This window comes from Bos indicus, chromosome 1 (assembly GCF_029378745.1).
Source record: "Bos indicus isolate NIAB-ARS_2022 breed Sahiwal x Tharparkar chromosome 1, NIAB-ARS_B.indTharparkar_mat_pri_1.0, whole genome shotgun sequence".
Lineage (NCBI taxonomy): Eukaryota > Metazoa > Chordata > Mammalia > Artiodactyla > Bovidae > Bos > Bos indicus.
Window position 1 is genome coordinate 119,346,349 of NC_091760.1, and position 16,696 is coordinate 119,363,044.

General features: G+C 39.7%; 1 protein-coding gene across 2 annotated transcripts in view; it reads left to right on the forward strand.

Annotated features, from left to right (window-relative positions):
• The window catches only part of LOC109559368 (ceruloplasmin), a 60,137-nt gene that overhangs the window by 8,220 nt on the left and 35,221 nt on the right, over window positions 1–16,696 (forward strand). For both annotated transcript variants that reach the window (XM_019961047.2, XM_019961056.2), the window contains exons 2-9: window positions 1,780–2,027; window positions 4,452–4,664; window positions 5,029–5,202; window positions 6,741–6,995; window positions 8,262–8,430; window positions 11,979–12,118; window positions 13,957–14,094; window positions 15,361–15,575. In XM_019961047.2, coding sequence (XP_019816606.2) covers window positions 1,780–2,027; window positions 4,452–4,664; window positions 5,029–5,202; window positions 6,741–6,995; window positions 8,262–8,430; window positions 11,979–12,118; window positions 13,957–14,094; window positions 15,361–15,575 — 1,552 coding nt within the window. The remainder of the gene's footprint in view (window positions 1–1,779; window positions 2,028–4,451; window positions 4,665–5,028; window positions 5,203–6,740; window positions 6,996–8,261; window positions 8,431–11,978; window positions 12,119–13,956; window positions 14,095–15,360; window positions 15,576–16,696) is intronic.

Consider the following 16,696-nt stretch of genomic DNA (forward strand, 5'->3'; position numbering starts at 1 on the left):
TTCTCCCACCACGATAGGGGAAAGAGACTCCCATCTCACTCATTTTTTCAGTGAACAAGTTGAGAATCCCAGGGCTTAAACAATCCAGCATGACAACTATAAGGTGCTCATTGTAAAAGCTCTCTGGTCAATCCAGAGCACGGAGCTCTGCTATTTTCAACATCTGTTCCTGCTGCCCAAATGCAGCTCAGAGACCCTTCTTAGTGGTCCCCTCACTCAAGCTCAATTTGGTACCTCCATGCCACCATGCCAGGAGAGATTTGGCCACGACCGGAACCAGCCACCTTTCTGTCTCAAGGCATCCAGGAATCCCACTGTCCCTGGGATTGGGCCGCTTTCTCCCCCTGCATCTGGAGCCTCCCCTACTTGGGTTGCCCATGAGCACAGAGAGGCATCAGAACACATGGGGGTTATTTGTTAGTAAATGCAGATGCCTAAACTCCACCCCAGCAGCACAGAAGCAGAATCAATGGGGCTGGAGCCTAGGAACTTGCATTTATCAAGGTCCTCAGTAGATTCCTATACATGTGAAAATTAAGAAACATTGGGCCAGAGCCTTAGATTTAAAAAATAAAAACAGGGCTTTAAACTCTGCAACAGACAAAGATCAGCATTCCCACACAAGCTCTGCTCTCATCTGGAAAAAAAAATAAAAAGGAAAAATATTCTTCACTCTTTCTGATGAGCTTACCACTGAGAAAACAAGCCTAAATTTATTCCTTAGTCAGGTTATACAGCCTCACAAGGGTTGAGTGGAAAATAGTAAGACACCAAAAGTCACTGAGATCAAAGCAGGCAACACACACACACACACACACACACACACACACGCACACAAACCATAGATCATTAGCCAGAATGTTAGCATTTTTTATTCTAGTGGAGGAGACCTCAAGTGTGGAAGGGCTGCCAAAGCCCAGGTTTTAAGTGGGTTCTCCTGAACGACTAGAAGCCACTGCCCACAGGTAGATTCCACTGACCTATCCCGGCTTCCGTCAAAGACAATAACTTAAGAATCAGTTCAAAAGTTTGAATATCAAGCTCAATTTCTTTCTTTTCCTTTCTTTTCTTCTCTTTTTTTTTTTTCCTGGCTACTATTCACTTTGCTGATATTTTCAGGAAAGTTTTAAGCAACTATTAATCAGGCACTAACCAGAATATAAACTTTAAATGTTCAAGTACTTTTGCTAGCAAGGGATTAAAAAAACCACAGGGGTAATTTGAAATCAAAGGTAATTAAAAAACCCATATACATTATATGCATCAAGTCCAACTTTGATTTAGTTTTGCTAAAAGAAAGTAAAACAATAGCATTACCTTAGCATTATTAGCTTTGCTTTAGGAAAACAAATATATACACACAATTTGACATCTCACACATCCAGATTGATTGCTTGTAAACTCAAGTTTTCTTCATGACTGAAAGAGGTGCACAAGAAGTGAGAAATGTCTTAGCTCTATTTTAATAAATTTATATATTTATATATATTCATAAGGTCTCTGTGCTTTAACATTAAAATCTTGTAAGAAATACTCTGGTAAGATGTATTATATTTTTATGGAGCATTCACACATGGTTGTCTGCCATATAGCTAATGTAGGACACCTCACATTATTAAAATAACATGGCTAAATGCCAGCTCTTCTCTTCATTTTTTGGAAGCATCCTTACAACAACGGCAAACATTTAATATCATATGGTTATTCGTTTCTCTTTCATTATAATGTTATCCCTGGAAATGATGGCTTCTACTAAGGTTGTCTTCTTTTCCTTTGCAGGGAACATTCCAATATCTATCTTCAAAATGGCCCCAATAGAATTGGAAGCGTTTACAAGAAGGCTGTGTATCTTCAGTACACAGATGAAAACTTCAGGACTGTTATAGAAAAACCTGTCTGGTTAGGGTTTTTAGGCCCTATTATCAAAGCTGAAACTGGAGATAAAGTTTATGTACATCTGAAAAACTTTGCCTCTAGGCCTTATACATTTCATGCACATGGAATGACTTACTATAAGGAGCATGAAGGTCAGTTCAACTCAAAATCTTGCTGGAATCCTGTCTTCCTTTTCAGTAGCGCCATTTTTTAACTTCCAAGATTATGGACTTTCCTCCTGGATAAGACCTGTAATAATGTTCTTTAGCTCTGAACTATTTTATGAATAAGTGTTTTGGTTCATCCTAATAATGCTGTGCTCCTCTTGGTTATGCTTGCTTATGTAGAGTGTGAATGTGATAGGATTTCTGGAGTCAAAGAGAGCTGGACTTCCTTCCCAGTGCCCTACACCTTTCCAGATAAATAGTCAAACTAAGAGAAATAGTGCACATTAAAGCCTGGAAAAGACAAAAATCCTGAAGGAAGAAACAGGACTCAAGATGGGGATTGTCTTATCTCTAAAGTTCCTACATGTGAACTTACTGTAACAATTGTCACCTTCCATCCTAACTTTGTCCCAGCTAAGGCAGCACAGTCATCTCACACAGTAACCAGATAGTGCACATGGCTGGATGATCCTGGAGTCATACCTGAGACACAATTAACCAAAAGGTCACTTAACTATAGGACTTGGAATCCTTAAAGACGGTACGGGAAGAACAAAGATTATATTTGGTGCTTGTGATCTCATTCTTAGTAGATGGTGATGGTGATGATGGTGATGATGATGATGGAGACGAAGATGATGACAGGAGATGATGTTTTATTGTGGTTAAATGCAAGGACTTCAAAATTAACGGACCCGTATTTCAGTGCAGCATTGGCTTTTACTTGGCTGAATGACCTTGGACAAGTTACTTAAATTCTCTATGCTTCAGTTTTCTCATCTATAAAATAGGAACAGTGAGAGTATATAATAAGAGTTCTATAAATGTCAGTTATAAAAAAAATGCTGAGGCCATGCTACAGTTCATGGGAATTATAAGGATCAAGCTTGGAAATAGACTAAAATTCACCTTAACTAATTATTGGCTTTGTATTTAAAAGAGGGATTGCTTTACAAGGTCAATGTTTTGATCTTTTATATATTTATGTGTTTTTGTAAACAAAATAATTATATTCATAGCATAAAAGTTTACTGCCATCTTATTTTTTACAATTTCATGTCATATTAGGATATAAATAATTTTTACGGATGATCATTGTATTGTGGCTGTGTTAGACGAAAAAAGAGTACTTAGCTTTCAGAGACACATACTCAGTTATTTATAAATGAAATGACATGAGTCAGGGGCTCACTTTAGAATAATTCACTGATGATGGGGATTAGAGTGGGTGAGAGTATAGATGAAACAAGATTGGCCTTGAGTTGATCACTGGTAAAGCTGAGATTTTGGGCACATGGAAATTTATCACATTATTCTCTTAATTTTTGCATATGTTTGGAAAAATACAAAATTAAAGTAAAAATTAAAACAATTTCATGGTTATTTCATAGGCAAAAATCTGATATCATACAAGAAACTTCAAATTATAGCAGAGGGTAGCCATTTTGCTCTTACTTCCATACCATAACCCCAGGGCAAAAACATTTTTTTGTTTTTGTTTTTTACATACAGTTGTATGGCATTTTAACATGACCCTAATTCTGAACTCTCAGAAAAAGTGTTTTTTTTTAAATTGCAAACCCATAGTCACTATGGGGCTTCCCAGGGGGCGCAGTGGTAAAGAAGTTACTTGCCAATGAAGGAGATGGGAAGATTCTCTGGAGAAGGTAATGGCAACTCACTCCAGTATTCTTGCCTGGAGAATTCCATGGACAGAGGAGCCTGGCAGGCAGGCTATACAGTCTGTGGGGTCTCAAAGAGTCAGACATGACTGAGCACCCAAAGTCACAATGCTCCTAATTCATCTATTACTGCTTCTTGAAGACTCAGTTCAGTTCAGTTCAGTCGCTCAGTCGCGTCCAACTCTTTGCGACGCCATGGACTGCAGCACGCCAGCCTCCCTGTCCATCACCAACTCCCGGAGTTCACTCAGACTCACGTCCATCAAGTCAGTGATGCCATCCAGCCATCTCATCCTCTGTCGTCCCCTTCTCCTCCTGCCCCCAATCCCTCACAGCATCAGAGTCTTTTCCAATGAGTCAACTCTTTGCATCAGGTGGCCAAGGTATTGGAGTTTCAGCTTTAGCATCATTTCTTCCAAAGAACACCCAGGACTGATCTCCTTTAGAATGGACTGGTTGGATCTCCTTGCAGTCCAAGGGACTCTCAAGAGTCTTCCCCACTCAGTCAAGTATAAAAAATGACATTTTCTATGAAACTCCCAGACCTTGTTGCCATTAGCTTCTTATTCTTCTGTGCTCAAGTAGAATATCACTGCATTCCCAAGGGGATACATACTAGATATTGAATAAATGTTTGCTGAATGAATTAACAGACCATCTATTTTTTTCTTTTAAGTTCAAGCACATTCAAATTCAACCTGTCATTTCATTGCATGTCGTTTCCTAGGGGCCATTTATCCTGATAACACCACAGATTTTCAAAAAGCAGATGACAAAGTGCAGCCAGGTGAACAGTGCATGTACATACTGCATGCCAACCCCGAACAAGGTCCTGGTCAGGAAGACAGCAACTGCGTGACCCGGATTTACCATTCCCACATTGATGCTCCAAAAGACATCGCCTCAGGACTCATTGGGCCTTTAATACACTGCAAAAAAGGTACATTTTCTCATTATTAGTCTCAATAAATTACCAAAGACAGTAGACAGGGAGGTTTATTCTTTAAATATACATTAAGTCTTCTGTGTTATGACTGAGTAGGGAAGGTAGAGGGGCGGTGAGTCTAGAAAAAAAGGAAGGGAAGGGTAGGCAAGGGAAGGAGAAAAAAGGGTGCATGAAGCAACATTTAGGTTACTGAACATAAATTCCCTAAATACTTCCAAGTCTATAAAACAGGAATGACTGGTCCAGATTTCTGGTCTGTTCGGAAAATAAATACTAAAATTGTTTAAAGCTATATGAATCACATGCTAAAATTCATGCTAAAAATTAAGGTCTACTGAAATAGTAATTTTCACTTCAGATTCTCTGGATGAAGAAAAAGAAAAAAATATTGACAAAGAATTTGTGGTAATGTTTTCTGTGGTGGATGAAAATCTCAGCTGGTACCTAGAAGAAAACATTAAAACCTACTGCTCTGAACCAGAGAAGGTTGAAAAAGATAATGAAGACTTCCAGGAGAGTAACAGAATGTATTGTAAGATTACACAGGATCTGTTAACTTTATCTTATTTTTCTCAGTCCATGAATTATGCTAACCTTATTCCCTTACATGAATAAGTAGTGTATTCTAATCTATGCCCTTGGTAACAAAGCATATTGGGTATGCAAATAGATATTCAGCTAAACAGGTCCAATCAGAACTCTAAGCCAGGTAAAGCCAGATACATCAAACCATTTCAAAACTAATAAGGATAAATCAATATCAGTTATGGTTAAATATATATGTGTGTTATATCTACATATTTTTTATTCTCCCGACTCCTAAAAATTAAAGCAGCCTAAAATTATTAAATTATATTTTAAAGCATTGCACTATAGTTAAGAAAATAGTTCAAACCATTAAGTCTAAAAGATTTCTTTTACATACATATTATCCTTCACTACCACCCCCAACTTTGTATCATTTTCCCCTACATTTTAGCTCACTTTATTTCTTCTAAAAATGCTTTCTTTACTGCCTAGGCTTCTCCTTAATTCTCAGACACAAAATAATGGGTTTAGTAAGATAATCTATCACTTAGAATTTGCATAAAATTTCAAATCCCTTAATACCTACTAGACCAATAAGTGTAGATTTTTGTTTGTGTTTAGCTTCTCAAAAATAGCTCTTAGGCAGAAACTGAGAATGCAATAATAACTACTATCAAAGCAGAAAAATAAACAAATTAAACACAGGACAGATTTTTGTTTCCAACTTCTGCTTATTTCTGGCTGGAAGATCCTCTTTCCATACTTTAATCCAGCCTCTGTTCTGTGCTAAGCAAAATAGATGTTAGAGACTCAAACATCCAGCCTGGCTAAGCCTGGTTTGGTATCCCTGTTGCATTTGGTTCACTCACAGTACTTCCCAGAACTGATTTCTGCTTAAACTAAGACCTCCCAGTTTGAACAGTGACTCTCAGTTTTTTAGAAGAATCTTGGGCCATCCTGCTTTTGACTTTTTAGATCTTTTCCTCCTTCACATTTCTTCCAATTTTGTCTTTCAAGTTAAAAAAAAAAAAAAGCTTACTTTGTGTTCTTATTGAAAGAGCAATTCACATCACTGTAGAAAATTGGAAAAGTTCTGATAAATAAGCAAGAAAACTTTGACATCATCCATACTGCCACTACCAACATGATGCATATGGTTGATTCATAAATAAGCATGTCTTTTTTCTATTTACTATATATGTGTGTGCATTTATATGTATGTATGAGTGCACACATTTGTATTTGCAAATATACACTTGAACGTACCAAGGTGTATAGTTTATAACAAGGACAGCGAATAGGTTTCATCTTCAGTGTTCATGTGCTAATACTGTGTTGACAAAAAACCTGAGGCTGAATTCAGGTCCAAAATGAAGAGTGCTGTGATTGATTAATAATGTCTGATGTGGGTACAGAAGGGAAGAATAGTGATGTGTGTGCCAGGTATTTTCAATCTCAAATTGATTTTATTTTTGTAGCCGTAACTATCAATATTCCAGGCACCAATATATGTTAGTCACAGTCTCTCCTCTTGACTTACAGCTGTGAATGGATATGCTTTTGGAAGTCTCCCAGGACTCTCCATGTGTGCTAAGGACCGAGTGAAATGGTATCTTTTTGGTATGGGTAATGAAATTGATGTGCACGCAGCTTTCTTCCATGGGCAAGTGTTGACTAGCAAGAACTACCGTGTTGATACAATCAATCTCTTTCCCGCTACCCTCTTTGATGCTCTTATGGTGGCTCAGAACCCTGGACAATGGATGCTTAGCTGTCAGAATCTAAACCATCTGAAAGGTAAGGCATCTATACCTGAAATTAACTGTCAGTTGAGAAAAGAGACATGTCTCAGTTACAATATTAATGGGTTGACTATTGGAAATTAGAATCTAAAAGCTAAATATCTTTGGAATGATCTGAACTTTGAACTGTTAATTTTATTCCTCTGAAAGTATGGATCATAATGTAATTTTTTTAAAAAGACAAAGACTGGAGGAATTATAAAGTAATTAAAGCTGAAAATACGTTAATTTTTGGAAAACAAAAATTGGTCCTGAAGTATAGTCTTACCGTAAAAGTATAATACTGCTTATAACTACTCAGATTTGTAAAATATACAATATTTTAAACACCAGAAGATGTGTATATTGGTGCTGAAAAGTAACTTGTGTTTTGACTTGATTCTGTTAAATACAACCAACTTTGTTCTTTATGAGTTCAGCTATTCCTTGTTTTTACATGCTAACTCTCTTTTCCATCTCTTTAATATAAGGAAAAGAAATACCCCAGTTCTTGGAAAATATTAGTTTGTAATATGGGTTTCCTGAAGAAACTAGCTCTAATGTGGGTCTTTGAGTAGGTTACTTTGAACTTCAAATATAATCTCATTCATCAAAGGTGACCTTGGCTGCAGCAGGCCCAGCACAGCAGGTGCATAACCATTTTATCCAAGGGAGCGATACAAATACATGATCACTCTATTCCTCCTCCTCTATTCCACCACATCCCTTAAAATATGGCAAAGCTTCTCTTCACCACTTACTTTTTCTCATGAAAGCATTATCTATTTCAGTGCTGACTCACTGATAACATAAAAGAGTGAGGGATTCCTGGCAGTCCAGTGATTCTGACTCTGCCGTTTCACAACAGAGGGCAAGGCTGCAATCCCTGGCCAGGGAATTAAGATCCCACAAGCCACGTGACATAGCCAAAGAAACCCCAGTGAAATAAAATAGTGAAAGTGCTTTCTCCCCACACCACTTATCTATTAATGTGTCCTATTCTTTTTTCTCATCAAAAGATGGTCACAGTGAAATCCCACTGAAGTTCATTCCACATTTTTGAAAACACAAGTAATACCACTTCTCTGTGGCATATAGGCTTTTTTCCACTGCTTGAATTTTCCATGACTGATTCATTTGCAGCTGTTTACTCGTTCATAGTATTGTTTGTAGCTGTCTATTTCTTCAGTTTCTGTCTGTTGTTTCACCGGCAGCATTGATAAGGCAATAGGAGAAAGAACAATGGCTTCATTAAACAGTGGCGCCTCTGTGTGGTTTTCAGCTGGTTTGCAGGCCTTTTTCTGGGTACAAGACTGTAAGAAGTCTTCATCTAAGGACAATATCCATGGCAAAATTAGACACTACTACATCGCTGCTGAAGAAGTCATCTGGAACTATGCACCCTCCGGTATAGACGCCTTCACCAAAGAAAATTTAAGAGCACCGGGAAGGTAATTCAGAAAAAAAATGATATTATTTCAAAATATGACTCCTCCTCAAAAAATCATAAAAGGCTATTCAGCAATTAAAATTTTAACTGATACTTGAAGTTACCTAGACTTCTAAGTAATTATTGAGGTGTTTGGTAGTGAGTCCAAGTTGGAGAAATAGGACTTCTGAGTCCATGAAAAAGAATAGAAATGTTGTCAGATTCTCAAGAAAATCCTCAGAAAATGTTGAAAACAAGATTGATTCATTAGCTTTCCATTCCTGAAACCAGCCTTGTATAATCTAGCAGCATTGGGTATATTCACAAGGTTGTATAATTATCAGCACTGTGACTCCCAGAGCTTTTTCATCATTTCAAGTAGAAATTATGTTCAACAGGCCAATAGCTGAGCTCTACCCAAGCTTGTGACTTCTGAAGCAGAGATTTAAGTCCCTGCTACACTGACAGCCAGATATAATGACTCCCTAAACTGTATCTCCAGCCCAGAAGGCTCTTATAAATGGCAGATTTTCATTCTGAACTTTTTAGTGGACACCTCACTCGGATGAGGCCCTCTCCAAATCAGTATGTCCAAGCCTGAACCCTCTGTCTTCCCCACAATTCTGAGCTTTCTCCTCTACACGAATAGTACTGCCATTCATCCATCACTCAAATCCCAATGCCTGAGCATTACCCTTGACTCCTTCCCTCCTTCACCAGTCCCTCCTTCTCTCATCAAATGCTGCCTCATTATATCCTGAATATTTTGGGAAATTTGTTTGCATCTCTCTAACCTCTTTGCTAGTACCTCTGAAGTCATCACTACCCTCATTGAGATTTTAAGAGAAGCCTACTGACTTGGCTCCCTACCACAGTCTTCCAACCACTTAAGGAATCCTCCTAAAACACTAATCCTTTTAAACATTTTTACCATGCAGTGTGGCACATGGGACCTTATAGTTTCCTTACCAGGGATCAAACCCACACACCCTGCATTGGAAGCACAGAGTCTTAAGCCCTGGACCACCAGGGACATCCCGTAAAACATAATCCTTACTGCTTACATGTTTCAAAGCCTTGAGATGTACTGAAACTTTAACTAGGTCCTCCCACCCATCCCCCATTTCTCTAAGCCTCCTTCTCCAATCCTGTCTTACCCTGCATGCTATGGTCCTGCCCTATGTTATAAGACATGCTATGCTCACTCGTCTCTGAGCCTTCCCACAGGCTGTTCCCTCTTTGTAAACACCTCCCCCATTCTCCCCACCACACGTATTCCATCTTTTTAACGCCACTTCTCCTCTAGCTAGTTCTTAAAATCTCTTCCTTTGGAAAGCCTTTGAGGCCTCTCCCCGCTCTCCATAACTCCAGGAGAAATGTTTCATAACACCCTGTGCTTGTTACATGTTGTTATATTGAACAGTCTGTAGTCTGTCTTCTGGGGCAGATGCAAAGTCCATATGGACAATGATGGGTCCATTTGCTTATGGGTATGTCATCATCATATGGCAGGGTTCCTGGCAAAGAGCAGCTGTTCAGTACATTTGTCTGTACAGGAGAAGAGATAAAAAGGGCAGCTTTGTCAGGTCAAATGCCTTTCTGAGATTTAATTTCTTCATCTGTAAAATGAAGAGACTGGGGAGGGAGTGATTAAGATGGCAGAAGAGTAGTACCTGGAGCTCACTTCCTCCCACAAATACATCCAAACTATGTCAAGATGTGGAACGATTTTCACAGAACATCTACCGAATGTTGGCAGAGGACCTCAGACTTCTGAAATGGCAAGAAAATCTCCACATGATTGGGTAGGACAAATGAAGAAAAAAGAGAGAGAGAGAAAGGAATTGGGACAGGATCTGTGCCCTCAGAGGGAGCTGTGAGAGAAGAAAGGTTCCTGCACCCTGGAAGTCCCCTCACTAGTGGGACAGAGGGGGAGCTTCACCTCAGAGGAGAGCGCAACAACCAGTTTGCAGAAGGAAAAATGGAGAGAGGCCTGCCTGCACAGACAGTCAATACCAAGGCCCTGAGCTCCCCAGCCTGAGATGCCTGATGCAGACAGGGGCTGGGTGCTGAAGCTCAGGCTTCAGAGGTCAGACCCAGGGAGAGAACTAGGGTGGGATGTGCCGGAGACAGCCTGAAGGGGCTGGAGTGTGAGTGACTGAGAGTGTAGAGCGCCATTGTTGGGGGCTGTGAGAGGGGAGGGGTGGGACCCCCAGAGGAGCATCTTTCCTTGCATGCTCTCAGGCAATGGGACACATCACAGGATCCCAGGAGTGCTGGCAGGCCACTGCATCTGCACACCCTCCTCAAGGGGATAATGGGGGCACGCCCTGAGGAAAGAGGTGGAAGGCATCCAAACTCAAAGCAGCCCTTGGGCCAAAAAATATTAAACCCACACAAGCTACGCAGGAGCGCTTCCACATGTGTACAGCCTTCCATGACTACGGTAGATGACTGTTTCTCCTAAACTCAGAGTGAGGGAAATGTAAGTACAATGAAGAAGTAGAGGAACCACTTCCAATTAAAAGACCAAGAGAAATCACCTGAAGGAATAAAACAGACCACTTCAGTGTAACAGACACCAAGTTCAAAAACGTGGTCATGCAGCCATGAAAAGGAACGAATTTGAGTCAGTTCTAGTGAGGATGAACGTACAGCCTGTTACACAGAGTGAAGTAAGTCAGACAAATATTGTATATTAACACATACTTATGGAATCTAGAAAAAATGGTACTGATTAACCTATTTGCAGGGCAGGAATAGAGACTCATATATAGAGAACAGACTTCTGGACACAGCAGGGGAAGGAGAGGGTGGGATGAATTGAGAGAGTAGCAGCAAAATATGTGCATTGCCATATGTAAAATGGATAGCTAATGGAAAGTTGCTGTATGACACAAGGAGCTCAACCTTGTGGTCTGAGACAACCTAGAGGGGTGGGACGGGGTGGGAAGTGGGAGGGAGATTCACGAGGGAGGGAACACATGTATACTTATGGCTGATCCATGTTGATGTGTGGCAGAAAGAACCACCACATTGTAAAGCAATTATCCTCTAATCAAAAATAGACAAATTAAAAAAAAAAGAAAGGATATCATGAAAATACTGAAGAAATTAAGAAAGACTATCAACAGAAATGCAGAGTACTGTAATATGGGGAGAATAATACCAATTTTGTTGCATCGTCATGTGAGTTTCAGACAATAAATGAACGTTTCTGAGTGCTAACATGCAATAAACAGTAGTTACTCTATTTTTAGACAGTTCATAATTTATTTAAAAGATTCTATTGTAGGACAAGTTATTATCTGTTAGGGGTCGACATGGGTCCTCTTGAAATTTTTTTTCACTTCACTTGAAAAAAAAATTAAATCTCTGTGCCATGAATCTCCACCCGCAGTCTTAACATCTTTCTACAGAATGCCTAGTACTATCTGCTTGTATGAGTATTTGGCAAATCATGGGTAATAATTCTAAGCCTTGGTCAGAACTTTTCAATTAGTATCCCGTGTGACTACTGGGCTCTGTTCTGCTCTCAGCTCCAGAATTAAACCCTTTCTCTTTTGGCAGTGCTTCAGAGGCATTTTTTGAACAGGGTCCTACAAGAATCGGAGGGTCGTATAAAAAGCTGGTTTATCGTGAGTACACAGATGCCTCCTTCTCTAATCAAAAACAGAGAGGCCCTGAAGAGGAACATCTTGGCATCCTGGGTAAGTCTGCACAGAATACATAAATACTAGCGTACTCTTGGGCTTTCCCGGTGGCTCAGCGGTTAAGAATCTGCCTGCCAATGCAGGAGATGCAGGTTCTATCTCTGGGTTGGGAAGACCCTCTGGTGAAGGAAGTGGCAACCCACTCCAGTATTCTTGCTTGGGGAATCCCATGTACAGGGGAGCCTGGGGGGCTACAGTGCCTGGGGCCACCAAAGAGTCAGACACAACTTAGCAACTAAATGACAACAATGTACTCTTCCTCTAAACCACAATCAACTTAAGAACAGAAGCTTCAGAACCTGAAGCATGATTTCTACATACAAACTATTCATGGAGGAGCAAACATCAATAAAATGCAGTAGCCAATCACTTTCCCAATGTAAATTTACTCACAGTAAATCTTCAATATGAAAAGCCAGGCTGACTTCAATTGAGTGTCTTTTTTCTTTCTTCAAAGAGGTAAGGGGTGACTTTGTTTTACTAGACAGTGAAGCTATTAGCTTCTGCTTTTAGTTAAAGGTACATTCCCTTAGAAATAAAATCCAGCTGCTACTAATGAGACAGGTGGGTTTGTTTTAGAGCTTCCTTCTCCCCAGGCAGAACCCAGAGATCTTTTCTTGCGAAGGCACATGGGCAGAATAGCAAGTGCGTGGATTCAGTCTGTTCTCACTGTCTGTCCTCACCTATTAGCCATGTGACCTTTGAAATACTCAACTCTCTGTGCCTGCCCCCTTTCTATAAAACGAGAATGATAGTAACAACAGTATCCCTACCTCATAAAGCAGTCATAAGGATTCAATGAGTTAATTCACATAAATACTCAGGAGAACATATAGGAAACTCTCAATAAATATCATTTTATATATTACATAAAATACTTGTGTATTATGTATGTTTTTATTCTTTTTTTAGTAATAATATTAATTTTGGTGATGGAAAATACACAACAGTGTTGCTTTTCACAGCCAAGACAAATTTAACTTACCCCCTTTGGGTGGTCAATGTTTATGGCATTCTCTTAGAGGTCCGTCTAGTCAAGGCTATGGTTTTTCCAGTGGTCATGTATGGATGTGAAAGTTAGGCTGTGAAGAAAGCTGAGTGTCAAAGAATTGATGCTTTTGAACTGTGGTGTTGGAGAAGACTTTTGAGAGTCCCTTGGACTGCAAGGAGATCCAACCAGTCCATTCTAAAGGAGATCAGTCCTGGGTGTTCTTTGGAAGGACTGATGCTAAAGCTGAAACTCCAGTACTTTGGCCACCTGATGCAAAGAGTTGACTCATTGGAAAAGACCCTGATGCTGTGAGGGATTGGGGGCAGGAGGAGAAGGGGACGACAGAGGATGAGATGGCTGGATGGCATCTCCGACTCTATGGACATGAGTTTGAGTGAACTCCGGGATTTGGTTGATGGAAGGGAGGCCTGGCATGCTGCGATTTATGGAGTCTCCAAGAGTCGGACATGACTGAGCGACTGAACTGAATTGAACTGAACTTGGCTCTTGGGACCAAATAGCACACGTCTGGTCCACAGTAAACTAGGATGAGGAGATGCAGGTACTGAGTAGTTTTAGATGTGTGAAGCTTGTGAACTGACTTGGTTAAACATGGTAACACATTTCATTACTTGAAGTTAACTCAAAAAACCCTTCTCATCTCTTTCCAGACTCCCCATGTCAAATTGATAATGGACTTTAAAAAAACCAAGCTTTCCATTTGCCACAATAAGCATGTTGCTTCCAGAGGTTCTTTTTAGAGTACAAGACAGAGAAATCAACTGTCTTATGTATTCTGTAGGTTAGATATCAGGGAGGATAATAATTCTCTCTTTATCCCCAGGTCCCGTCATTTCTGCAGAGGTGGGAGACACCATCAGAGTCACCTTCCATAACAAAGCAGCACATCCCCTCAGTATTGAGCCCATTGGAGTGAGAGTTGATAAGAAAAACGAGGGCACATACTATTCACCAAGTGGAAGTGAGTACAACATTTGGTAATCAAGCAATAATGTTTATAACCCAGTGTGCTGGTCACCTCAGGAAAATGGCCCTGAAAAAACCAAAGTCAGGAACTTCTGAGGAATCTTCTCATATACCATCCTCAGGCATCATGCCAGGAAGCAAGTCAATCTCCTCTCCTACCATTTGCAGTTGGTTTGTAGAATTCTGTCCCATCTTAATCGGGTGATTATTGACAATACTGAAAGTAACTTACTTGGATTGTATCAATTACACATTTCCAGAGTTCTATTTGGGTAACTGCTAAATTTGAAAAAATATTCTTGTAGTTATAAGATTAGATATACATTTTAGAATGTTTTAAAAATATAAAATTTGTAGCCAAACATAATATCCATAGTTCTATAGCCAACCACTATTATATTTTTGTATAAGTCCTTCACTCTTCCATCTGTGTACATAATATTTTGATATCATAGTATTTAAATATGAAAAAGTGAAAGTGTTAGTCATTCAGTCATGTCTGACTCTGTGACCCCATGGACTGTAGCCCTCCCTGACCCAAGCTCCTCTGTCCATGGGGTTTTCAAGGCAAGAATAATGGAGTGGGAAGCCATTCCCTTCTCCAGGGGGTCTTCCTGACCCAGGGATTAAACCCATGTCTCCTGCTTTGCAGGTGGAGTGTCTATAGTCTGAGCCAGCAGGGAAGCCCTAATATATAAAATATACTTATCGCTATAATTTTGTACCCAGAGTTTGGTTTCTTAACATTATAAATATTTTATAGGTATAATTTTAATGATACAAAATATTCCACTATATGGAAGTATTTAGGTATTTTTGTAGGTCAAGGCTAGCCAATGAAGACACTCTTCTGGGTCTTTGATTTCTTGTATCCTCACATGTAGGAAGGGGCTAGGGAGTTTTGTGGGATCTCTTTTGTAAGGGCAATAACCCCATTCAGAAAGGCTCTACTCTCATAACCTAATCACCTCTAACCTCAAATACTATCATATTTGACATTAGGATTCCCATATATGAATTTTGGAGAAACATAAACATTCAGACCATAGCAAGCACCAATCTCAGACAGAGGTGTAGAGAAGACTTCCTGGGGGAAATCATACTTATTTGTGACCTGACACCAGTGAACAAGTAGGATTCTAGTCTAATTTATAAAGGAGCACAAAAGTGGGTTGTCCTAGACTAAACCCAGTCTACTCCATGGCTCAAATGACCACATCAGAAAGCAAACTTAACCTCCCCCATGTGACCTTTCTTATAGGTGGGCCTCCTCCTTCAGGCTCCCATGTGGCACCCAAAGGAACATTCACCTATGAGTGGACTGTCCCCAGGGAAGTGGGACCCACCTACAAGGATCCTGTCTGTCTAGCTAAGATGTATTATTCTGCTGTGGATCCCACCAAAGATATATTTACTGGGCTTATCGGGCCAATGAAAATATGCCGGCATGGAACTTTACTTGCAAATGGGAGACTGGTAAGTCCAATGAGGGAAAATGAAAATGATTTTCAAATCCCTTTGAATTATCATTATTATAAGGAAGATTCTGCGGTTTGAGGCAGTGAGGGTTCCACGTGCATGCATGCATGCTCAGTAGCTTTAGTCATGTCTGGCTCTTTGTGACCCCAAGGACTGTAGCTCACCAGGCTCCTCTGTCCATGGGATTCTCCAGGCAAGAATACTGGAGTGGGTTGCCGTACTCTCCAGGGGTTCTTCTCTACCCAGGGATCAAACCTACATCTCCTGCATTGGCAGCAGATTCTTTACCACTGAGCCTCCAGGGAAGCCCAAGGGTTCCACACATAATATTTGTTACAATTTTTTCTTAGGCTTATATCTATCTGTATTGTGTGGAGACTCTCTGACTAACAGGATTGCTTCAAAATGAGTTGGAAACAAGATTTTCCTTGGAATCCAAAGTCTTTTATGATATAATTCAACACACACATTTTAAAAAATCACCTAAGTGTCTGTCTACAATGCAGGAGACCTGGGTTCGATCCCTGGGTTGGGAAGATCCCCTGGAGAAGGAAATGGCAATCCACTCCAGGACTGTTGCCTGGAAAATCCCATGGGCAGAGGAGCCTGGTAGGCTACAGTCCATGGTGTCGCAAAGAGTCGGACATGACTGAGCGACTTCACTAAGACTAATGATAATAAGTCAGTTAAGATTCACTGAGGAAAATATTGCTTTAAATATTTTTTATATTTGTCTGAAGGAGACTGGCATATTACTATTTAGTTATACTGCTAATTAACCTTCAATTATTTGTATAACATGTAAGAAATAACACTGCTCACACATCCATAAATATTTTTTAGAAATGGGAAAATGACCCTCTGATCTAGAAATAGAAATACTTAATCTAACCATTGTTTTTATCTCTAAAATAAATATTGCAATATAAATCTTTAAAAGAGAAAGATTCCTTTGAAAATGCATTCAATACAATTACCACACCTTAAAGCATCAAAAAACATACATTTTTATTTGGTTTTGCTTAAAATAAAACATTTCAGACTCTCAGTTTATGTTTAATTATATTCCATACATTATGACTTATAGTATTCTCATAGACATTACTTATTAAATTCTT